This window comes from Lissotriton helveticus, chromosome 11, assembly GCF_964261635.1.
Source record: "Lissotriton helveticus chromosome 11, aLisHel1.1, whole genome shotgun sequence".
Taxonomy (NCBI): Eukaryota; Metazoa; Chordata; class Amphibia; order Caudata; family Salamandridae; genus Lissotriton; species Lissotriton helveticus.
This window is the reverse complement of record NC_136072.1, coordinates 814,443,828-814,469,670: the sequence shown is the minus strand read 5'-3', so window position 1 is coordinate 814,469,670 and position 25,843 is coordinate 814,443,828. Positions and strand designations below refer to the sequence as shown.

Sequence of the window (25,843 nt, the reverse complement as noted above, 5' to 3'; positions counted from 1 at the left end):
GCTATGGCTGACAAGTGTATTCGAATGGAAGCGTACGCTAGATTGCATTTGTAAAGATGTAACAAGTAGCAAATGATGTTTGGAATGGATGCATCTAGCGGAATTATGTTATGCTCTGTACAGTAGATGACAAAACGCTTCCATTTCGCTGCATAGCAAGCTCGGGTAGTGGGTTTTCTTGCCTCTCTGATGATGTCCATGCATTCAGGGGGCAGATTAAGGTAGCCAAACTCTAGGACTTCAGGAGTCAGATCGCCAGATTGAGCTGTTGCGGGTCTGGATGCTGAATGTCGCCATGGTTCTGCGTCAAGAGCCTGGGTGTGAGGTGCAGCCTTTGATGCGGTACCACAGAGAGTTCTAGAAACGTGGTGTACCATGGTTGGCGTGCCCACGTTGGAGCAACCAGGATGAGCGTCATCGAGTGTTGCTTTAGCTTTCTTGCCACCAGCGGAATGAGAGGTGCTGGGGGAAAAGCGTACGCAAATCTGCCTGACCAGTTCATCCATATCGCATTGCCTTGCGACTGTGGGTGAGGGAACCTGGCGGCAAAGCTTTGGCATTTTGCGTTTTCCTTTGTGGCAAACAGATCCATCTCCGGATGACCCCACTGCTGGAAGTACGGGCGGAGTACAGATGGATGTATCTCCCACTCGTGCATTTGATGGCTGTACCTGCTGAGCAGATCCGCCATCTGGTTGTCCTTGCCCGGAAGGTGTTCCGCCATGAGGAAGATGTTCCTCTGAATGGCCCACTTCCACATGCTCTGAGCTAGATGAGACAGTTGTGGAGAGTGCGTACCCCCCTGCTTCTGGATGTAGTACATGGCCGTCATGTTGTCCGTCCGGATCAGCACGACCTTGTTGCACAAATGTACTTTGAAGGACTTTAACGCCATAAAGATCGCCATCAACTCCAGGCAGTTGATGTGCATCTTCCTTTGCTGTGTCGTCCATAGTCCCTGCACCGTGTAGTGGAGCACATGAGCCCCCCAACCCTGGAGAGAGGCGTCCGTCGTGAGGATGATCTGTGGTACAGGCTCTTGGAACGGTCGGCCCTTGCAAAGGTTGTGTGGAGTCCACCAATGCAGAGAGTTGTATGCCCGACCGGTTACCAACACTAGGTCTTTCAACTGTCCATGAGCCTGCGTCCACTGATGTGCTAGACATTCCTGGAGCGGACGCATATGCAGTCTCGCGTGCGGGACTATGAAGATGCATGCATCTCCCTGAGTCAAGTCAAGTCAAGTCAGGAGATTTATATAGCACGCTACATACCCATAGGGTCTCAAGGCGCTTGAGGAAGGGTGGAGAATTACTTGTCGAATATCCAAGTTTTAAGTTGCTTTCTGAATGCTAGGTGGTTCTGAGTAAGGCGAAGGTGAGTGGGAAGAGAGTTCCAAGTTTTAGCTGCCAGGTAGGAGAAGGATCTACCACCCATTGTGGTTTTGTTGATGCGAGGTACAGTGGCAAGGGCTTGGTTGGAGGATCGTAGCTGACGGGAGGGGGTGTAGAAGGACAGTCGTGTGTTGAGGCATTCGGGTCCGAGTTCGTAAAGTGCTTTGTGTGCGTGGGTTAGGAGGCGGAAAGTAATCCTCTTATTTACGGGGAGCCAGTGGAGGTTTTTCAGGTGACCAGAGATGTGTTCTTTACGCGGGATGTCTAGTATGAGTCTGGCTGAAGCGTTCTGGATGCGTTGGAGTTTTTTCTGGAGTTTTGCGGTGGTACCGGCGTATAGGGTGTTTCCGTAGTCCAGGCGGCTCCTGACCAGTGCGTGGGTGACCGTTTTACGAGTTTCGGTGGGGATCCAGCGAAATGTTTTTTTGAGCATGCGAAGAATGTTGAAGCAAGATGATGAAACGGCGTTGACTTGTCTGTTCATCGAGAGTGAGGAGTCCAGGATGACGCCCAGGTTCCGTGCGTGGTCTGTCGGGGTGGGTGCTTTTCCAAGGGCCTCTGGCCACCAAGAGTCATCCCAGGCGGAGGGGGAGGTGCCTAAGATGAGGACTTCTGTTTTGTCTGAGTTCAGTTTCAGACGGCTGTGCTTCATCCACTCGGCTACTTCTTTCATTCCTTCATGTAAGTTGGTGTTGGCGGTGTTAGGGTCTTTGGTGAGTGAGAGGATCAGTTGAGTGTCGTCAGCGTAGGAGATGATGTTGAGGTTGTGTTGGCGAGCGATGGACGCAAGGGGGCTCATGTATACGTTGAAGAGAGTGGGGCTGAGAGAAGATCCTTGTGGCACGCCACAGATGACTCCAGTGGCCTCTGACTTGAATGGTGGGAGGCGGACTCTCTGGGTTCTTCCGGTGAGGAACGAGGTGATCCATTCCAGTGCTTTTCCTTGGATTCCGACGTTTCTGAGGCGTTGTAGAAGGGTGCTATGACAGACTGTGTCGAAGGCAGCGGAGAGGTCGAGGAGGATGAGGGCGGCTGTGTCTCCGTTGTCCAGTAGAGTTCGAATGTCGTCAGTTGCAGCGATGAGTGCGGTCTCAGTGCTGTGTTTGGCTCGGAATCCGGACTGTGAGGAGTCGAGGGATTTGTTGGTTTCGAGGAAGGCGGCGAGCTGGTTGTTGACAGCTTTCTCGATGACTTTGGCCGGGAATGGAAGAAGCGAGATGGGGCGGTAGTTTTTGAGTTCGGTGGGGTCAGCTGTGGGTTTTTTCAGAAGGGCGCTGAGTTCTGCATGTTTCCAGCTTTCCGGGAAGGTGGCGGAGTTGAGGGAGCAGTTGATGACATCTCGGAGGTGTGGTGCTATGATGGAGTCGGCTTTGTTGAAGATGTGGTGAGGGCATGGGTCAGTTGGGGATCCTGAGTGGATGGAGTTCATCAGGCGGATGGTGTCCTCAGTGGAGATTGTGTTCCAGTCTTTAAGGATGTTCAAGGGGGGTGAAGGTCCTGCAGCAGGTTGGGTGGGTTGGTCTCCGGGTCGGTTGTCGAAGCTGTTGTGGATGTCTGCGATTTTGTTGTGGAAGAAGGAAGCTAGGGAGTCGCAGAGGGCTTGGGAGGGGGTGATGTCGTTGGAGTTGGCTGATGGGTTGGTAAATTCTTTGACGATGTTGAATAATTCCTTGCTGTTGTGGGCGTTGTTGTCTAGTCGGTCTTTGAAAGCGGCTTTCTTGGCAGACCGGATTAGTTGGTGGTGTATGCGGGTGGCGTTTTTGAAGGCGTCCCTGGTGCTGGTGTTTGGGTCTTTTTTCCAGGTCTTCTCGAGGGAGCGACAGAGTTTCTTCGATTTCTTAAGATCATCGTTGAACCAGGAGGCGTTTTTGCTGCCTAGTTTGATTTGACGTTTTTTCAACGGTGCTAGGATGTCGGCACTGTTGGATAGCCATTGGGTGAGGTTAATGGCTGCTTGGTCGGGGTTAGAGGAGAGGGCGGGGGGGTTTAGAAGAAGCGATGAGGAGATCTGGTCGATGGTGATTTTGTTCCAATTTCTTCGCAGGGTGGGTTGAGGATGGTTGTGGATTGTGGTCTTATTGTAGATAAAGTGAACGCAGCTGTGGTCCGTCCAATGAAGAGCTGTGGTGTGACTGAATGAGACATGTTTGCTGGAGGTGAAGATAGGGTCGAGTGTGTGACCTGCAATGTGGGTGGGGGTAGTGACAAGTTGTTTGAGTCCGAGGTCGGCGAGATTGTCCAAAAGGGTGGTGGCGCTGCTGTCATTGCTCTTTTCTAGGTGAAAATTGAGGTCTCCCAATAGAATGTAGTCCTCGGAGGGGAGGGCGTGAGGGGTGATAAAGTCAATGATGTCGTCACTGAATTGTGTACGAGGTCCTGGGGGCCGGTAGAGGAGGGTGCCTCTGAGTGTGGTCTTGGGGTCGGTGTGGATCTGGAAGTGGAGGTGTTCGGCGCTGGCAAGGTTGACGTCTGAGCTGGTTGAGATGCGGATGGAGTTCTTATGGACGATAGCGATGCCTCCTCCTGTTTGCTTGATGCGGTCCTTACGGATGATCTTGTATCCTTCCGGGATGGCAATGGTGATGTCTGGAGCTGATGAGGCATTCATCCATGTTTCTGTTAGGAAGGCGACGTCCGGAGAGATGGTGTCTAGTAGATTCCAGAGGTCGATGGCGTGTCTGTGGACCGAGCGGGTGTTGAGCAGGATGCATTTTAGGTGGATGGTGTCAGGTCTCTGTTTGGTGTTGGTGGATGAGGAGTTGGTTTTGGTGCCGTCGAACTTGCAGGAGTTGCAAGAGAAGGGTCCATGGGTGTGTCCAGGAGCGGCTTGGGCGCAGTTGGGAGAGCGGCCGGGGTTAAGAGCTAGGAGGGTGGTGGCATCGTAAGTGATGCGAGTGTGCTGGGCATTGCGGGAACCAGGGGGTCTGGCGCTAGGCGCGGTCTCGGCGCGGACGGGCGTAGACGGGCTTACCTTTGGCGCACCTTCGGCATGGCCGTAGCGCGTGGACGCTGCGCGTGGGACCATCTGCCATAAATGGAGAGTGGAGGGGGCGGAGCGTGGGAGTGGCAGCAGGGAGGCGGTAGTGTGGATGAGGGGCGGGCCAGGGGATACCAACAACAAAATGGAGGGTCAAAGGGAAAGGCAGACAGGGGCAGCAATTACAAATGCGTCGAGTGAGCAGTACAATCAAAACAAATGCACAGACACAAGAAAAATTAGCACAACAGCCTGAGCGAGGTCGCGCTAATTATGCCAAAGACTAACAGCGGCGCTATGCGTGAAGAAGCGCTATAATGCTATGGAGCTCGGTAAACAAACAGTGCTGTAGTAATCACAAGAAACGATACCAGGGATGCGTTATCACGGAGCGTTTCAGCCAAATACTAACTGCGGCGCTATGCGTGAAAAAGCGCTATAATGCTATGGAGCTCGGTAAACAAACAGTGCTGTACTAATCACAAGAAACGATACCAGGGATGCGTTATCACGGAGCGTTTCAGCTGCAGATGAGGAGGAGCGACCGTTCTGAAGCAAGTCCAAGTGCAGGAGGCCATCATGCCTATTAACTGCATGAACACTCTCGCTGGGAGTGAGTGTTGGGGTCTGAACCTCTGGATTAGCGACTGGATGTTGTCGATCCTCGCCGGGTTTGGCTGTGCTGTGGCAGCCAGAGTATTGATGGTCGCGCCCAGATACTGCCGCACGTGGGCAGGTTGGAGGTGCGACTTTGGATAGTTTAACGAGAACCCTAGACTGTGAAGGACGTGAATAGTGTGGGACATGTCCGCGGCGCACTGTTCTTCCGACTTGGCTTGAACGAGCCAGTCGTCCAGGTAAGGGTAGACATGTATGTTTTGTCTCCTGAGGTGCGCCGCCACGGTCGCCAGACACTTTGTGAACACTCTGGGGGCAGTGGTCACTCCGAAGGGTAGGACCTTGAACTGGTAATGCCTGTTCTGTATGGTAAACCTGAGGTATTTTCTGTGGGATGGGTGGAGTGGTATGTGAAAATAGGCATCCTTGAGGTCCAAGGTTGCGAGGAAGTCTCCCTGGTTTAATAGTGGAAGAACCTGTTGTAGCGTTAACATGTGAAAATGTTCCGAGAGTATGTATAGATTGAGGGGGCGTAGGTCCAGAATGGGTCTGAGTGAGCCGTCCTTCTTTGGTATGAAGAAGTACAGGGAATAAACCCCTGTGCCTTCCTCCTCCACTGGCACGAGCTCTATTGCTCCTTTTTGCAGCATTACGAGAACCTCCTGCTGCAACAAGTGCAAGTGCTCTGCTGACATAGGACGTTGTCTTGGGGGTATGTTGGGGGGAGTGGACGTTAACTCCAAACAATACCCGAACTGGATAAGCTCCCTTACCCACTTGTCTGTGGTGATGTTTCTCCAGACTGGCAGGAACTGTTGGAGTCTTCCCCCGACAGGTGATGGATGGTCGGGGGGCAGTGACAGGGAGTCACTGTTTGTTGGCAGCAGAGGAACGGGAATGAATATGCTACTTACCAGTATGCATCTGTTCTTGGCATGTAGGGCTGCTAACATTCATATCTTAGCATTAGATCGCCGCCTAGTGTTGGGCTCGGATGATCGCACATTGTTGTCCTGGAAGAGTCTTCGAAGTATCCTGAGATAGGTGGCTCCTCCCCTGGACTACAGTGCGCATGGGCATCGGCTCCATCCCCAGATTGTTTTTCGCCATTGTGGCAGAAGATGGAGTGAAAAGTGTAAAGGATGTCCATGCTAATGAATAAATACAATAGTATATCTGCAGCTGCGACAGGCACCGGGGAGGAGGGCGGGCGATATGAATGTTAGCAGCCCTACATGCCAAGAACAGATGCATACTGGTAAGTAGCATATTCAGTTCGAGGCATGTGGGCTGCTAAATTCATATCTTAGCATAGAATACATAGCAGTCCCTCCATCAGCGGCGGTTGCCCGTGCCAGCTGCAGAAACCTGAAAAAGTGTCTTCAGAACAGCCTGTCCTACAGCAGCTTGCTGCTTGGAATGCACATCAACACAGTAGTGTTTTGTAAAGGTATGTGGTGTAACCCACGTGGCTGCTCTGCAAATATCCTCTAAAGGAATGTTCCCCAGGAAAGCCATGGATGCCCCCAGTTTGCGGGTGGAGTGCGCTCTGGGGGGTATTGTTAAAGTGCGCTTGGCTTTTTGATAACATATCTGGATGCACTTAACAATCCATCTGGCTATCCCTGCCTTGGAAATCGGGTTGCCTTTGTGTTGTGGTGCGAAGGCAACAAAGAGTTGTTTTGTTTTTCTAAAGGGTTGTGTTCTGTCTATGTAGCACATCAACGCCCTCCGTACATCTAAGGTATGGAGCATTCTTTCCGCCACCGTTTGCGGGTTTTGAAAGAATGCTGGTAAGTCAATAGTTTGGTTTAGATGAAACTGTGACACCACCTTCGGAAGGAATTTGGGGTTAGTGCGTAGCACTACCCTATTTGGATGAATTTGAATGAATGGCTCTTGGATTGTGAGCGCCTGCAGCTCACTGACACGCCTCAGAGACGTAATAGCTACAAGGAAAGCTACTTTCCACGTAAGGAACTGGAGTTCACACGAGTGCAGTGGCTCAAATGGTGGTCCCATCAGTCTGGTGAGAACGACATTGAGGTTCCACACCGGAGCAGGCGGTGTTCTTGGGGGAATGACTCGTTTCAGACCTTCAAGGAAGGCTTTAATGGCGGGCACTCTGAAGACAGAGAGGTGCTGCCTGTTCTGGAGATAAGCCGCTATGGCGGATAGATGTATCCGAATGGAAGTGTACGCTAGATTGCACTTGTAAAGATGCAACAGATAGCAGATGATGTTGGGGATAGAGGCATCTAGCGGGTTGATGTCATTGGCTGTACAGTAAATGACAAAACGCTTCCACTTTGCAGCATAGCATGCTCTAGTAGTTGGTTTCCTCGCCTCCTTGATGATGTTCATGCATTCCGGAGGTAGGTTAAGGTATCCAAACTCTAGGACTTCAGGAGCCAGATCGCCAGGTTGAGCTGTTGCGGATCTGGATGCTGAATTTCTCCATGGTTCTGCGTCAAAAGACTGGGCGTGAGGCGCAGTCTTTGATGCGGCACCACTGAGAGTTCGAGGAACGTGGTGTACCAAGCCTGGCGCGCCCACGTTGGAGCAACTAGGATGAGAGTCATCTCGTGCTGCCTTAGCTTTCTTGCGACCAGCGGTATTAGAGGGGCTGGCGGAAAAGCGTACGCAAATTTGCCTGACCAGTTCATCCATATCGCATTCCCCTGCGACTGCGGGTGAGGGAACCTGGCGGCAAAGTGTTGGCATTTTGCGTTCTCTTTTGTGGCAAACAGGTCTATCTCCGGATGACCCCACTGCTGGAAGTACGGGTGGAGGACAGATGGGTGTAACTCCCACTCGTGCATTTGATGGCTGTACCTGCTGAGCAGATCCGCCATCTGATTGTCCTTTCCTGGGAGGTGTTCTGCCATGAGGAAAATGTTCCTCTGAATGGCCCACTTCCACATGCTCTGAGCCAGATGAGACAGCTGTGGCGAGTGGGTGCCTCCCTGCTTTTGAATGTAGTACATCGCGGTCATGTTGTCCGTCCGGACTAGCACGACTTTGTTGCACAGATGTACAATGAAGGACTTGAGCGCCATGAAGATTGCCATCAGTTCCAGATAATTGATGTGCATCTTCTGTTGCTGCGTCGTCCATAGTCCCTGCACTGTGTAAGTGAGCACATGAGCTCCCCATCCCTGGAGAGATGCGTCCGTTGTCAGGACAATCTGCGGCACAGGCTCTTGGAACAGTCGGCCCTTGCAAAGGTTGTGTGGAGTCCACCAATGCAGAGAGTCGTATGCCCGACTGGTAACCAACACTAGGTCTGTCAATCGCCCACGAGCCTGTGTCCACTAATTCGCTAAGCACTCCTGGAGCGGGCGCATATGTAGCCGTGCGTGAGGGACTATGAAGATGCAGGAGGCCATCATGCCTATCAACTGCATGAACATTCTCGCTGGAAGCGAGTGTTGTGGCCTGAACCTTTGGATCAGAGCCTGCATGCTGTCTATCCTGACTTGGTTTGGCTGAGCCATGGCCGTCAGGGTGTTGATCGTCGCACCTAGGAACTGCCGGACATGTGCCGGCTGAAGATGCGATTTTGGGTAGTTCAGGGAGAAACCCAGATCGTGAAGAAGGTGAATGGTAGTCGACATGTCTGCGGCGCACTGTTGCTCTGACTTGGCTTGCACGAGCCAGTCGTCTAGGTAGGGGTAGACATGGATGTTCTGCCTCCTGAGGTGCGCCGCTACTGTCGCCAGACACTTGGTGAACACCCTCGGGGCTGTGGTGACTCCGAAGGGTAGGACCTTGAACTGGTAGTGCCTGCCTTGAATAGTGAACCTGAGGTATTTCCTGTGTGACGGGTGTAGTGGAATGTGGAAATAAGCATCCTTGAGATCTAAGGTTGCTAAGAAATCTCCCTGGTTTAGCAATGGAAGAATCTGTTGCAGTGTAAGCATGTGGAAATGTTCTGACAGTATGTACAGGTTGAGGGGACGTAGATCTAGAATGGGTCTGAGAGATCCGTCCTTCTTTGGAATAAGGAAGTACAGGGAATAAACCCCTGTGCCTTCCTCTCCCACCGGCACGAGCTCGATTGCTCCCTTTTGCAGCATCACCACTACTTCCTGCTGCAATAAGAGCAAGTGCTCTGCGGACATAGGCCTTTGCCTTAGCGGGATGTTGGGTGGAGTGGACCTCAACTCTAGGCAATAACCATACTGGACTAATTGTCGCACCCACCTGTCTGTGGTGATGTTTCTCCAGACGGGCAGGAACTGCTGTAGTCTCCCCCCGACAGGTGTTAGGTGGTCGGGGGGCAGTGACAGAGAGTCACTGTTTGCTTGGAGCAGGGGAGCGGGAGCTGTTATTTCCTCTGCCGCGACCTCTGTTGCTGTTATTTCTGTAACCTCCCTTGTTCTGTTTTGTGAACGAGGATTGTGCCCCACCTTTAGAGAACTGGGATTGTTGACCCATTTGTCCTCTGGTGACTCCACGTGCACCTGAGCGACGAAAATTGCTGCCACGAAACTGTTGTGACTGCAGGGCCCCCATGGACTTAGCAGTTTCTGTGTCCTTCTTTATTTTCTCTAGGGTGGTGTCAACATCTGGACCAAACAGACTTTCAGGATTGACTGGCTGATTAAGGATTGTTGTCTGAATATCCGGTTTAAACCCTGAGATGCGGAGCCACGCTTGTCGTCTCAGCATAACGCTAGTGTTGATAGCTCTAGCCGCTGTGTCCGCAGCGTCAAGTGCACACTTGATGGCTGCGTTTGAGATTAGCTTTCCTTCCTCAATGAGCAGTTGGGTGGCTTCTTGGAACTGTGGAGGCAGGTGTTGTACAATCTGTTCTAGGGTGTCGTAGTGCGCCCTATCGTAACGCGCCAAGAGTGCCTGTGTATTGGCGATGCGCCAAAAGTTTGATGCCTGTGCAGCTACTCTTTTGCCCCCTGCCTCTAGCACTTTGGACTCCTTATCCGGGGGAGGAGCTTCACCCGTTGTCTGGGAGTTGGCACGTTTCCTGGCATTGGCGACCACAAGAGAGTCCAGTGGCAATTGTCCCCGGATGTATGCGGGGTCCGCAGGCGCAGGTCTGTACTTTTTTTCAATGCGAGGGTTGACCACTCTCGCTCTTGTAGGCTCCTTAAATATGTCCCCAGCATGCTTGAGGACTCCTTTAAGCATAGGCAGTGTCTTTACTGTCCTTTCAGAGACTGAAAAAGTGTCGAAAAGGAAGTCTTCCTCAACCGGGTCGGCATGCATGTCCACATCATGATTGGCTGCCGCCCTTTCGAGTAGTGCATGAAAACCTGCTGAATCCTCAGTCGGGGATGCACGTGCATTAAAAAGCTGCGGGTCCTGCCCCACACCCTGGGTGTTCTGGTCACCAGTGTCATCATATGAATCCGGTTGTGCATCAGGTTCATTGATAGGGAAATTGTACTGCTCGTCTTCATCATACCCCTCACCCGCAGAGTGTTCTGGGGAGGGAGTAGGGCTCCGTCTCGGAGGAGGCTGGATTGGTTCCGTGAGGCCTGAGGCGTCAAGGGGCACCCTCTTCTTCTTTAGTGGGATGACATAGGAGTCCACTGGCTCCGAAGTGATTTTCCTCTTATAGAGGGTCAGTTTGCCTGTGTCAGCGTCGATGAAATGCTCTGAATCGTCCTCTGATTCGAGCACCCGACGTGGAAGCGGGCCAGTCGGTGAAGAAATCACCTGTTTCGGTGCCGATTTGGTTGAAAATGCTTTCGGCGCCTCCTTCGGCGGCAAAATAAAGAGAAGTTTCCCAGAAGGCTTCGCTGGAGTGTCCTTTTGCGGCTGCGGCGATGGTATCGGAGCCGACGGGGCAAAGGCCTTATCCCTGATTCTTTGCAGTGATTCGGCTATGAGGGACGGCTCACTCACAGTTTGTTTCGGCGCTGACGAGGATGGTCTGATCTTTCCCTCGGAACCGACGTCCTTGTGGGCCTTGTGCGCTTTGGGCGCGGATCCCGTCTTAACCGCCTCCGATTCCTGTGTTCGGGGCGCAGACTTCTTTCCGTGTGCCTGCGTAGCCTCCTTGGAGCCGACTTTGGCGGGCTTGGACGGCGTCGTAGCCGCTGACCCGTGCCGACCATCTTTTTTGGAGGACCCCTCCTCTGGCGTCGGTTTCGAGTTTGCAGCATCGGAATCGACGGACTTCTTCGACTTCTGCGGACCGGAGGTCGACGGAGTCGATGGGGTAGCGGGCACCGTCGTTTTCACCGGCACGGCAGCCATCTTAGGGACACTCGAGTCCTTAAGTTTCGGTTTCGTTTTCGGGTCGGCCATTTTAGGTGTTGTCGATCCCGATGGTTTCGGTTTCGGAACAGTCTGCTCAGCAAGTAAGTCCGTGGCCGGGCCCGAAGGCGGGGCTGTGGCTTGCGGCAACGGGTCTTGGGTAAGGCCGACAGGCGATCCCGTGTCCCGGTCGGTATCCTCGTAACCTTCGGGGCAGAGCTCGTCCCCCGAGCTGTCTGCCGCGGCCCCATAAATCTCATCGTCGTCTCCTACCTCGTCGACGTATTCAAGGCCTTGACCCGCGACTCCGTCGTCGTCTCCCGGATCCGCCTCGACCTCCGTCTCGGGTGGGGAGATTTGGAGATGATGACCCTGGTCCTCTTCGTCCTGGTCGCCGAAGATGTTCTCCGGATCCGGGGCCGCTTGTTTAGCTTCCATGCGCACCGCGCGCCGAAGCTTGAGAGTCTTCTTCGAGCGGAACTGTGCACACAACTTGCACTTGCCGTCGTCGTGGTCAGGCGAAAGGCATTTGTTACACACAGGGTGTAGATCGATGTGTGGGTACTTGGACCCACAGAGCGGGCAGTACTTAAACGGGCTCCGCTCCATGTCTGAAGAGTTTTGCAGTCGTGTCGCGATGAGAAGGCCTCAAAGCTCCGAGAGCGAAGAAAACTCCGCTTATTCCGGCTCCAAGAGACGGAAGACTCGAGACCGTGCGCAGACAATACCGACGCAAGAAAATCGAGGCCTTTTGGCCGCTAAAAGTTAGTTTTTCTAGGTTCCGACAGTAAGACGTCGAGACCACATCCGAACCCAATGGCGGAAAAAAACAATCTGGGGATGGAGCCGATGCCCATGCGCACTGTAGTCCAGGGGAGGAGCCACCTATCTCAGGATACTTCGAAGACTCTTCCAGGACAACAATGTGCGATCATCCGAGCCCAACACTAGGCTCGGATGCTAAGATATGAATTTAGCAGCCCACATGCCTCGAACGTATTGTTGCCTCTGCCTCTGCCCTTGGCGCTGTTTCCTCTGTAACCACCTCTATTCTGTTTGGGGTAAGAGGCCTGGGCGCCTCCTTTATGGAAACTTGTCTGCTGTGCCAAGTGTCCTCTGGCAACACCCCTTGTACTTGAGCGACGAAAATTGTTGCCCCTGTATTGCTGAGACTGAAGTGCACCCATGGACTTAGCCGTCTCAGTGTCTTTTTTAATCTTCTCAAGGGTGGTGTCAACCTCCGGGCCAAACAGTCTTTCTGGATTGACGGGTTGGTTGAGGATAGTCGTTTGGATCTCGGGCTTGAACCCTGAGATGCGGAGCCAAGCCTGACGCCTCAACATAACACTAGTGTTCACCGCCCTTGCTGCTGTATCTGCAACATCAAGCGCACATTTAATCGCAGCATTAGAAATGAGCTTGCCCTCTTGGATCAACATTTCAGCTCCTTCTTTGAACTTGTCTGGAAGGTGTTGCAAAAGCTGTTCCAAGGTGTCATAATGCGCCCTATCATATCTAGCCAACAGGGCTTGTGTATTGGATATGCGCCATATGTTTGCAGCCTGTGCTGCCACTCTTTTGCCCCCTGCCTCCAGCACTTTTGACTCTTTGTCCGGGCGAGGAGCTTCACCCGTTGTCTGTGAATTCGCCCTCTTGCGGGCATTGGAGACGACCAAAGAGTCCAGAGGCAACTGGCCTCGTATATAAGCAGGGTCCCCAGGTGCCGGTCTGTATTTCTTCTCAATACGTGGGTTGACCACCCGTGCCCTGGTGGGTTCCTTGAAAATGTCATTGGCATGTTTGAGAACCCCTTTAAGCATTGGCAGTGTTTTGACAGTCTTTTCTGATGCAGAGAATGTATCAAACAAAAAGTCAACTTCCACAGGGTCGGCATGCATCTCCACCTTGTGATTTGCAGCCGCCCGTTCAATTAAGGCATTAAATGCCGCCGAGTCTTCAGTAGGAGAAGTCTTTATTCCATAAAGCTGTGGGTCACTAACCACCTGTTGGTCACCCTGGTCACCAGTGTCTATCCATGAGTCCTGCTGTTCATCAGGGTCATTATTGGCAGGGAAGTTATACTCATCATTCTGTTCATTTCCATCCCCATCTGAGTAGGTGGGTGAAGGTGTCGGACTCCTCCTAGGCTGTTGAGGAATGGGTTCCACAAGCTCTGGAGTATCTGGTGCAGGCCTTTTCTTTTTTAGAGGGATTACATAGGAGTCCACCGGCTGGGATGTAATTTTCCTCTTGTAGAGCAGTAATTTGCCCGTGTCGGCGTCGATAAAATGCTCCGAATCGTCGTCCTGCGAAAGTGGTCGAGCAGAGCTTCCAGTACGCTGAGTCTGCTGCAGCCCCTCTGAGTCATCGGGCACCGTACGAGGTGCGAAAGCCTTCGGCGCTACCTTCGGCGGCAGAGTATAGAGGATTGGCGTCGAAGTCTTCTTCATCGGGACAGCTGCCGTTGGTACCGAGGACGTTTTCGGTTCTGACGCCTTGTCCCGTATCCTCTTCAGGGAGTCCGCGACCTGCTTAGTAAAAGAAGCGGACGGCTTCGTCGATCCGACCGAGGCCCTCAATCCACCACCAGGGGAGGATCCGAGCGTTGACGACTTCTGTTTGGGCGTGGACGCACCCTCGACAGCAAGGGTCCGGTCCCCTGTCTTGGCCTTAGGCGTCGACGCCGCCGGCTTCGGATCGGCAGTTTTTCCCCTTTGCGTCGTGGTTTCAGAGGTCGGCACGGCAGTCTTGGGTGAAGGTTTCTCGACAGTCTTCTTTGACGTCGACTCTACCACCTTACTCGACACATGCTCGACGACTGTCTTGGAGCCGGCCTCCTTGGCCCCTTTGGGTGCCTTTTCGTGGTCGACTGCCTTTTTAGGCTTGGAAGCCTCCGAAGACGACGGTTTTGAAGCCGTCTCTGCCGTCTTCGGTTTCGATGGTGTGTCGGCCATCTTAGAAGAAGTCGAAGCCGATGGTTTCGGTTTCGGTTTCGTTTTCTGTAACGGAGGCTCCGCTGAAATGTCTGTAGCCGGGCCAGAAGGCGGGGCCGAGGACTTAGGTGGAGGGTCGTGGGTAAGGCCGAGTGGCGATCCCGTGACCTGAGCCTTAGTTATGGTACGGACGGGGCATAGCTCTTCCTCTGAGCTATCTTCCGCGGCCCTATAAACTTCCTCGTCGTCCCCTACCTCCTCGACGTATTCGTCTAGGTCCAGGCCCTCCACTGCCTCTCCGTAGTCGGCCTCAACCTCCGCCGATGGAGGCGAGATCTGAAGCTGAAGCTCTTGCTCGTCAGCTTCGGGGTCGTTGAAGATGTCCACCGGGGCCGGTGCCGATCGCTGGGCCTCAAGGCGCGTCACGCGCCGAATCTTGAGCGTCTTCTTCGACCTGAACTTCGAACAGGCCATACAGTCGGCCTCGTTGTGGTCCGGCGACAGGCACTTGTTGCATACAGGATGCACGTCGATGTGTGGGTACTTTGAACCGCACACGGGACACTTTTTGAACGGACTTCGTTCCATTGTAGTTACGTCGGGGTCTTGCTGCGTCAAAGGGCCTCGATGACCGAAGAGTCACGCGACTCCCCAGAAAACCGACTCGAAGAGTTGGAGTATACACGAGAACCGAACGCCAACAATACAGATGAGGTTAGAAAGCCTCTTGGCCTTCAGAGAACAGTTTTTATCGATTCCGACAGGAGACGTCGAAATCACATCCAAACCCAATGGCGGAAAAAAACAATCTGGGGATGGAGTCGATGCCCATGCGCACTGTAGTCCAGGGGAGGAGCCACCTATCTTGTGATACTTCGAAGACTCTTCCAGGACAACAATGTGCAATCATCCGGACCCAACACTAGGCGGCGATCTATGCAATAGATATGAATTTAGCAGCCCACATGCCTCGAACATGCTACTTACCCTGTTAACATCTATTTGTGGCATGTAGTGCTATAGATTCACATGATCCTGCCATCTAGAGTTGGGATCAGACGTGTTTAACTGTTTTTTCTTCGTAGAAGTGTTTCGAGTCCGAGGTATAGCGACTCCTCCTATGTATGTTAATGCACGTGGGCATCAACAGCTGAGAATGGAAATGGAGCATGAAAATGAGAATGCAAGGAGAAAAAGTATGAAAAAAATAAAGTTAAAGAAAAAAAGATATCTGCAACAACCGAAGGCTTCCAGGGAAGGGGGATGGTACATGTGAATCTACAGCACTGCATAACACGAACCGATGCTTAGATGGTAAGTAATACTTTCCATTTGTGGCATGTGTGGCTGTAGATACACATGCTCTGCACAGAATGTAAAGCAGTAGCCCTCTTCCCCCCCTTTCCAATCCCCGCCCAAGCGGTCAGTTTTTAAAGGATGTTGCAGAGGATAGAAACAGTGTATGCAGTACAGCCTGGCCCACTCTATCCTGTCATCGTGCTAGGATAGTAGAGCTTGGTGAACATGTGTCGTGTGGACCAGATAGATGCCTTACTGATATCGGCTATTGGGATGTTACCGAGAAAGGCCATGGAGGCTGTGTAGAATGCGGCATTGGTAGATCAAGGAACTGTCTTCTGGCCTTGGCCTATTTTAATGCACTTGACTAGCCAGCGAGCTACCCCTGCTTTTGAAATGGCACTGCCTTTGTGTGCATTAGAGTAGGTGACAAATAACTGTTGTGTTTCACAAAATGATTTCGTCCTATCAATGTAGTACATGAGGGCCCTCTTTACATCTAATGTGTGAAAGGCTCTCTCTGCAACTGAGTGTGGGTCTGGGAATAACACAGAAATTTCTATTGTCTGGTTGAGGTGGAAAGGAGAGATCACCTTGTGTAGGAACTCTGGGTTAGTTCTAAGGACTACCCTGTCAGAGCGTACCTTGAAAAAATGGCTCCTCTAGTGTGAGAGCTTGTATCTCGCTCACACACCTGAAGGAAGTGATTGCGATTAGCAAAGCTACTTTCTGAAAAAAACTGGCGAGGGTAAGAATGAAGGAGCTCAAATTGGGTCACGTGAGCCTAGTGAGGATTACACTGAGGCTCCAGGAGAGGACCAGAGGTATCCTGGGAGGGATAACCCTCTTAAGTCCTTCAATAAATGCTTTAATGATGGGGACTCTGAATAGTGAAGAGTGTTTGCTGTTCTGTATGTATGCTGCCGATGCAGCCAAATGTAAACGAATGGATGTGTAAGCTAGGCCTGTGCATTGCAAGGAAAACAGGTAACAGACAATGTCCGACACTGTTGTCTTTATTGGATTAATGTGTTTGGGTAGGCAATAGTGGACCAACCTCTTCCACTTTACCATATAGCAGGCTCACCTAGTGAGATGGAGAGCCTCCTTGAGGCTGGACATACATTCATGAGGCAGACTGAGGTAACCAAACTCTAGGACTGAAGGAGCCAGATAACCTGGTTGACCTGCCTGGGAGTGGGATGCCTTAGTGTGACCTGATGATGGGTGAGAAGGTCCAGCTTGTTGAGTAGCTACTTGTGAGGGAATATAGACAACTCGAGGAGGACTGTGAATCACAGCTGCCTGGCCCACTTGTGAGCTACTAGGGTGAGGGAGATCTGTAGAAGCTTCCGAATCATACATGGAAGCAGGGGGAGAGGCGGAAAGGTGTACGCAAATATCACTGACAAGTTCATCCATAGTACAGTACATTGACCATGGACCGTGGGTGTTGAACTCTCGTGGTGAAGTTTGGGCATTTGGCGTTTTTGGCGGTTGGAAACAGATCTATGTCTGGAACTCCACAATGTCGGAAATAAGGGAGCAGGACTTCAGGGTGGAGTTCCCACTTGTGTACTTGTTGCTGCATCCTGCTGAGCAGGTCTGGAAAGTTTTTAACCGCTCCCGGAAGGTACTCCTCTAGCAGTACTCTGTGGTGCTTCACCCAACCCCAAATGTCTTGCACTAATGCCGAGAGTTTGGGGGAGTACATGCCCCCAGTTTCCGCAGGTAGTACATAGTAGTGAGGTTGTCTGTTTTGATCAGGACTATGTTGTGATCTACATAGCAGAATAAGATAAGGGGAGTCATTGTTTGGAGGTGGAGGCCCCTTTACCTGTTGTTATTGCTCATGTAGGGCCCCCGCTAGAGTAACCCTGAGGTGACTACTGGTGGTAGGCCTGCTGCTGTCTCTGATAAGAGAAAGGGTTGTGTAGGGAGATGGTCTAGCTTTCTGCTCTATATTACTGCCTACAGAAGGACCCCCTCAGAGTGGATTTTAGGACCCATAGCCTTGGCACAGACCCTGTCTTTCTTCAGCTTTTGGTCAATCTTCAGTGTGGACCACCAGAGAATCAGGTGGTGCTCACCGAAGCATGCAGAGTAGGGGGTTTGGAAAAGGGCTTCTATTTCTTGTCCACTCAAGCATGCCAACCCTTGATTTCATGGGCTCCTCCAAGGTGTCTGTGGTAGTCCTAAGCACTCCCTTGAGAATAGGAATGAACTGCACTGTGAAGTGGGACTTACACATTGCCTCTACCAGGAAGTTGTTATCTTCTTGGAGGACATGCATATCCACCTTATGATAAGTACCTGCGGTCTATACAATTTTGTGATAGAATGTAGTATTATCCAAGGAGAATGACATAGCTGGGTATGTGTTGCTCAGGGGAGCAACATTGTAGTTTTTCCACAGATCATCAGTAGGCCCGGTTCATAAGGTGTGTTGTAGTGATCAGCAGGATGAAGTGGGATGCCTATCCCCTTAAGATGAGTGGGGCAAACCCTCTGCTGAGTGCGGAAAAGGAGAAGTGTGCTGTGGTGGTGGAGGGGTGTGGGAGGAGGTAGTGAATCAGGGAGAGGGATGACACCCCTTTCTTACACCTAGTGACAGAGGAGGTGGACTCCAAAAGCCAATTCCTCGTCAAAAGAAACTTCCTCTTTGGAGGTAAAGTCGCTGTTGCCTTCCTAAATGGCGGCAAAGTGTCTGTTGGTTTTGGAGGCAAAGTCTCTGTAGGCTTTGGAGAGAGCCTGGTAGTGATCTTTCCTGCCTGGAGATGAATACAAAAGTGTTTCTGGTGGCATCCAGCTGGAGGATAGGGTTCTCAGAGTCTTCGGAGGTGCGGCCGTAGAGGGGTATTCTTGGTGCCTACTGTTCTGGATAGATTTTGTGGAAAAGAAGTGCCAAAACACCCACACAAAAAAAGGTTTTCACACTCACAATGAAAAAGCCTCAGAACCGAAGATGTTAAAAGTGATACATGAATAATTGCTTCAAATAATTTATTTACCTCTTCAACTGAGCATTCTAACAAAGTGGTTTATAAATAACACAAATTCAAACCAGCAACTAATCAACCAGCTACATATTTTAGCAATAGCCCAAATTCCTTACCTGGCTACTTAACCAGCTCACTACTTTCGTAAGGAGTCCCATCTCTTTGCCTTCCTTGGGGTGCGTGATGAGAAAGTCCACATCATGCCCACTCTGCTTCCCTCTAGAGAACAAAAATCATGAAGATGATATAGTCATAATGTTGCCTGAAGTTATATGCAGGAGAGAGTGAATATCTAACAAAATAATAATATCACAAATGATGCTGAGCAGGCGACGGCTCTTGACTTCATATCTATGACAAGATGTAATGGAAGAGGAACTATGCTTAAGTGGATTGTGAATTTAAGAGATACAAGATCTTCAAGTGGGCTGCATAGGTGAGAAGACAAGTACATGGGACACATTAGGGCGGCAGGGTCACAGTGATGCAAGTTCATGGGTATGCAAGAGTGCAGGCTCATAAGGAGCCTAAGAGTGTGAGACAAACCTGAAATACATCACCGCAGAAAGGCACACAAACCACAACAGCTGTGTCAGACTGCTGAACATGCTCAGCTCAGGTATTTACACAACTGAGTTGAGCCATGACAGAAAACCTCCGTCCAAGTGCCACATAGGTTAAACACAGAAGACTGAGATGCATGCATAATTACAAACAAGAAACTACATAATACCATATAATCACAATCAGAACAAACATAGCCCAGACTTTTCAAGAGGTCAGTAACAGGTACATCATATAAAGCCAACCATCATTTTGAGAACAGGCAAATGAGGAAAATTAAATGACTGCAACTCACTAAATGCAGAAAGAACAAATGATGGACGGAATGCTGAACAATGTCAAACACTTACCGTCGGTACAACGATCTGGACCTAAATCCATCCATGACCCAGATCTTTGTACTAAGGGTGAGTGTTTTACATTGTTCAGCATTCTGCCCATCGATTGTTCTTTTTGCATTTGTCAGCTCAAGTGTGACAGGGAAGCCCAGATGTTGGTCCAGTGCTCACCATGCATCTGGATTCAAGCTATCCGGGCTGATGAGGTGTGATACCTCCAACCCTGTCCTAGGATGCTTGTTTCCGGTCCAGAGAGGTTCTGACTTGGCAGTTCAGGCTGGACTGTTCCCATTGGGAGCAGGGTCAAGACTGATTTGCCTATGGCTAGGTCCAAACTAGAGTGGCGTGGTGAGTAAAAAAATAAAGGATTTAGGCCAGATCTCTGTACTGAGGGTGAGTGTTTGACATTGTTCAGCATTCCATCCATTAATTGTTCTTTTTGCATTTGTCACCACAAGTGCGACAGGGATGTCCAGACGTGGATCACGTGCTCGCCATGCCTCTTCCACTGGATTCAAGCTATCCTGGCTGTTTAGGGGTTGTACCTCAAAACCAATCCCAGTTTGCTTGTTTCCAAGTGGCCAAGGGTATGCCCAGACGTGGGTCCCATGCTCCCCATGCCACTGGAGTTAAGCTTTCCTGGCTGTTTAGGGGTGATACCTCGAAACCGGTCCTAGGATGCATGTTTTCAGTCAAGGAAGGACCTGACTTGGCAGTTCGGGCTGGACTATTTCCATGGGTAGCAGGGTCAAGATTGATTTGAATATGGATAGGTGCAAACTGGGGTGAAGTGGTGAGCAAAAATCACGATGGATTTAGGACAAGATCTCTGTACTGGGGGTGAGTGTTAGACATTGTTCAGCATTCCGTCCATCAATTATTCTTTTTGCAACTCACTAAAGACATGTAATCCGAACTACATATTATACAACAAAGCAAGTCATACTATTAAAAGTGTTTATGTAAAAAGTGCAGTAATAGTAATCAACACATTTGATAAAGTACTCAAATTAAAGTGTGAAAGCAGAAATCATTTACTACAACTGAAGACTTACCAACAACATTAGCAACACCAAATCAGATTTCTTTATTGGCATTGGGTGTCTATTGGATTTTAAGCTCAATTTTAGGGCTCACATATTTTTGATCTATCTGGTTTACAAACATTGGGACCCCTGTAGGAATATGGACACCATCAATCTAAAACATTACTTCAACACCAAAAGTTTTTTTTAAAACCTCACAGATGTCCAAATCAAGGGAGTTACTGATTAATCTAGTAGCTGAAGAGGATATGCTCATGACATTTCCACCAAAACAAATTTCAGACATACAGAAATACATCAATGTTTAAATTAATGCTTCGCTCATAACTGATTTCAATACCACTTGAAAGGTACTTGATGAATCTGAGGACGATTTTGCTACCCGTCGCTAAGAAATTTGTCACACATCGTAAGTTCCATCCATTCAATAATGAACAAGCAAGAAGATAATGTAAATATTAAGGCTGTCACACTTTTTGAGCAAAAATGCTAAAAGAACAGCTTAAATTTCTGAAAATATTGCAATTAACACATCCAGATTCAACCGTAAAGTCTGAAAACTTGACTGGGAGGTGGGAGGCAAGAAACAACAGCACAAGTACAATAAATTAAAGTTGGAGGTAAAATTCAAGACCACAAACAGGTCACCACTGTGAAACAGGACAGTACATCTTACAGATGCAGACTGTCTATTCCATGTTTAGATAGGTGCACTGATGAAGACCAAAAATGTTGCAAATGCAACAAAGATAACCATTTTCCAAGGGTAAGCAAAGCAAGTATATCCAACAATAGAAGAAATAAAGTGGTGATATCCAATAGTGGAGGAAGGAAATCCAAAGTGATGGAAAGTCAAGAAAAAGATGTATCAAATGGCATTTCACCAATGAGAAGTGTACAAGAGAGGCTACACATGAAAGGTATAATGCTTGCCAAAGCTAAACTTGAACATGAGCAAATCAACCTCTGTGAGAGGGTAATTAAATGAACTGTCTCTTCCACCCTAAAAGTGGACCAACACACAGCTAGCGTTGTCCTGTAGTAGGGCTAGCAGTAATATCATGTATGTATCCGAACAGAAAAAATACTTTAAAAAGAAAGCAGTCCCCATCACGACTAGATCTGCTTCAGAGGGAAGCCAGCAAACACTTTAGGAATCTTGTAATTTTTAAAAATCTTGTCATGTGGGACATCCATACTAATATTATAAAGAGACAGCCCAAACCTTTGAGTCGGGTAATCTCAGTAACCACAGCACCAATCACAACACCCAATAAAGCATTGGAAAGGGCAGTTGCAGCAGAAGGACATAGGCTATGCAGATGCCCACCATATACATTTAAAAGGTAAAAGTACCGTGCCAGCAAAGTAGTCCCTTGTGGGCGTGTCTGCGTTGTGCTGTGGGCGTGACAAACACTGGGGGCGTGTGCTACGTTCCGCCCTTCATGTCATGTGGGTTGTACATACAAAATAATCATATCGTGTGATGTGGGCGTGTGCTGGGGCGTGACAAACGCTGGGGGCGTGTGCTACGTTCCACCCTTCATGCCATGTGGGTCGTACATACAAAATAATCATATTGTGTGCTGTGGGCGTCTGCTGGGGGCGTGACAAACGTTGGGGGCGTGTGCTACGTTCCGCCCTTCATGCCATGTGGGTCGTACATACAAAATAATCATATCGGAAAAATAATACAAGGCTCACATTGGCAGCGTGCGCCGGGCCTCAAGCGAGACCACACGCGAATGAGCGTGTCTGCGGGGAAAATTACTGCAACGTCTCCGGCGCGCTGTCACTCAACTGTGTGCATAAATGAATTTACACACAGCGACCAAAAAATGCACGGGAGCAAGAGCGTTCAATGGGCGTCTGCATTCAGCTGGAGGCGCGCCAATTACGCAATTGCGCCGCATCAATGGGCGTCACAAACGACAGTGGGCAAGGCAATTGCGGATTGCAGAGGGAGCAAGGGGCGTACACAATGTGCGAGGCAATCGGCAGCCACCAATCGCCACACAATCTAAAAATAGGATACCAATAGCGCACCTGGGCTTATGCCTTCAATGGGCGTCTGCGTTCACCTGGAGGCGTGGTAAGTAACCGTTCGCTTGACTCCCTTGGGGGACTGCCCGTTGTCTCACACATACTGGGGACAAATGCAGTGTGTGCCTTGGCCTGGGAGCGTCTCAAAGGGCCGAATGTAGTGTGTGCCTTGGACTGGGTGCGTCTGAAATGGCCGAATGCAGTGTGGGCCTTGCCCTGGGTGCGTATCAAAAACACTTGGGGCCGAAGACCGTCGGTGTGGGTCCTAAACAAATAATAAGAGCGGGGAAAAACTTTCAAGGCACACACAATTCTAATTGTTATACGTTCGCCGCTGGGCCTCAAGCGGGGGCACACGTCACTCAACTCTCTCATTAAATGAAATTACACGCGGCTGCTAACATCAACCAGGGCTGCAGCTGGGCCTCAAGCGGGGGAACGCACGAATGAGCGTGTCTGCGGGGACAATTACTGCAGCCTCTCATACTCGCTGTCACTCAACTCGCTCATTAAATGGATTTACCCGCGGCTGCTAACATCAACCGGGTTGTCTACCGCGAGATTTTAAAATAAATTGCCCTTGCCAAATACACACATTGCACACATTTTATTTCATACCCGGACAACGTCGGGACGGGCTGCTAGTCTTCCATAAAAGAACAGATACGTGTTTTAAGGGGTGAACTGTTCATGTCTTGTAAATAATGCTATAGCAAATTAATAGGGCCGGAGACAATGGCGGCAATATCATATATAAAGCCAAAACAAACCGCCTTACATGCTAATCAAGAAGTAGATCTCATTCATTGCTCAACCTCACTGTTGAATACCAGTACATTTACTAAAGCAGATAGAAGTAGTAAAATAATTTTATAGTTTACAGGAATACTATATATCAAAATGTATGACTCGTCCCACCCCAGATGTTCAGAAATGTAGCCCTGCCAAAGGAAACAGTGATAAGAATCTACAGCATGTGTGTTGACATGAGTGTCAAACTCTGATATTATGAGAGAACACCATCCTGTTATGTTAATAAATTGTATACAGCGCACGAATACCAAGCGGTATCTTGGCGCAAACAGTTCTGATGCGAGCTAGAGCACTATTTGTTAAATAGCCAGGTCTTAAGGGCTTTCCTGAACGATATCAAAGAAGGAAAGGCTTCTGATGGAAATGGGGAGGGTAATCCAGAGCTTCGTAGCACCCACTGTGAAGCTTCTGCCACCCCAGTTAGACTTACAGAATCTCTGAGAGAGCTTCAATTTCGCCCCTTCAGACCGGAAGTATCTGTTTGGAGAGTACCAATGCAGTGACCGCGTCAAAAACTGAGGATAAGTACCGTGTAGCGCCTTTAAGTAATACATAAGGCCTTAAACTTATTGCGACACTTAACTGGAAGCCAATGCAGTCTCCGAAGATGCTTTCCCACTGATTGAAACTTTGGGATCCCCAACAGGAGCCTTGCAGCAGCATTCTGGATTATCTGAAGCTTGTGTAACTGCTTCTCGGGCATACCGAGATAAAGCCCATTGCAATAATCCAGTTTGGCAAGGACTAAGGATGTAACCACCGCTTTCCTGCTGTCTGCTGGGATCAAAGGTAAGATTTTCTTTTTCTTGATCGCCTTAAGTAAAAAAAAGCTGGATGAAGAAACTGCTTTGACTTGAGCTTCGAAGTTCAGTTTCTCATCTATAATTACTCCCAGATTTTTTGCTTTTGGGGTCTGGGATAGGTACTGCTCCCAATAGGTTTGGCCACCAGATCTGCGACCAGGTAGGGGAGTAGTTACCAAACAGGATTATCTCAGTTTTTCCTGAGTCAAGCTTGAGGCAGTGCGAGCTCATCCATGAGTCAACTGCCAGCATGCAATCCCTGAATCTTTTTACTGGTGGCATGATATTTTCATAGACGGACAAGACAATTTGAGTGTTGCTCGCGTAGGATGTTAAAACCATCCCGAAGGATCTAATAAATGCAGCCACAAGGGAGAGTGAAGGATGGAGAAACTTAGTTGCCCAAGGCAACTGATTGTATTCTGTCTGATAGAAAAAGGAGACCAATGCTAATGCATTATCCGTGATGCCAAGAGTATTCAGACGGTTAAGTAACAGGTTATGGTCGACCGTGTTGAACGCTGTTAACAGGTCAAGCAGAATAAGGGCAGCGGCACCTCCTGCATCTAATCCTGCTCTGATTTCATCAGTAGCTTTTATTAGGCCTGTTTCGGTGCTATGCTCTGCCCTGAATCCGAATTTGGGACTCGTCCAAAAAGTTGTGTTCATGTAAATATAGTGTAAGATGATTATTCATGACTTTCCACCAGTTTAGCTGGGAGTGGAAGACGCCAAATGGGCCTGTAATTATCTGAATCAACTGCATCGAGATTCGGTTTTTTTTCAGAAGCGGTAAAATCGATGCCCTCTTCCAAATGGAGAGAAAAACACCTTCTGTAAACATAAGAGTTGAAAATGGAGGTTAGACTGGGGCCAAGGTTCTCAGGGAGTTGTTTGAATATCCTGGGAGGAAAGGGGTCATGGGGAGAGACCGATTTGGCCTGTGGACTATGAGTTGTTACCTCGTCCTCATCCTGGACTATTTCTACAGTCCATCATTAGTTGTCTGAATGAGGCAACAGTCTTTTTAAACTAGACCTCTACTAAAGACTATCACTACTTTTACCTCGAAGAACAATCTCACTATGTCCGAATGTTTTCAGCACTGAGTTTATCCAGATATTAAAGACTTAACATGTGCATCTCACCTACTGCTGAAATAGTTTAAGAGGCTATGAGAAAATAATCAAACGAGTGAGGAATCTCTTTAACCGCATGGAAAACATCCTAGTTTCTGGGTGCAATTAGAAAGAGAACAGCCAAGCAGTTCCTCAAGTATGTACCTGTCTAGATGTTGCTAAGCACACTCTGAATATGGAAAAGTTTGAATAATTCAAATAGGAATTAACATTCTTTGGACACTTTTTCATCACAATCCTTTTCAAGCTACTCAAATTAAAGCAAGCTACAACCAATGCAAAATGGAGCGCACAAATCATTAATTCTTCACAAGCAAGGTGCTTTGTAGAAGTCCATTTTACCTTCCCATTCACAGAAAGTCCATAGGGAGTCACAATTTGTGTGCTCCTTTTTGGATAGATTGTAGCTTGATTGTAAGTGGCCCAGTGGCAGTGGGACCGCATAAAGTAGTGCGGGGTTGGAGCTCAGTAATAAATTACCCGTATGACACACCACATTCTCTAGCCCTCACCGCCTGTGAGTTTATTTATTTTATTTTAGAAGTTTTCTATAGCGCTGTCAAGACCCGAAGGTATCAGAGCGCTTTACAGTGGGAGCAAAGTATATAATCAACAGAAACAAGACAGTGGGCGATAGACAGTGAACGAGTGA

At 49.5% G+C, this 25,843-nt stretch overlaps 1 protein-coding gene across 4 annotated transcripts in view; it reads right to left on the bottom strand.

The window, feature by feature from the left end:
• The window catches only part of POLM (DNA polymerase mu), a 301,712-nt gene that overhangs the window by 47,231 nt on the left and 228,638 nt on the right, over window positions 1-25,843 (bottom strand). For all 4 annotated transcript variants that reach the window (XM_078666923.1, XM_078666922.1, XM_078666925.1 and 1 more), the window contains exon 9: window positions 18,562-18,664. In XM_078666923.1, coding sequence (XP_078523049.1) covers window positions 18,562-18,664 — 103 coding nt within the window. The remainder of the gene's footprint in view (window positions 1-18,561; window positions 18,665-25,843) is intronic.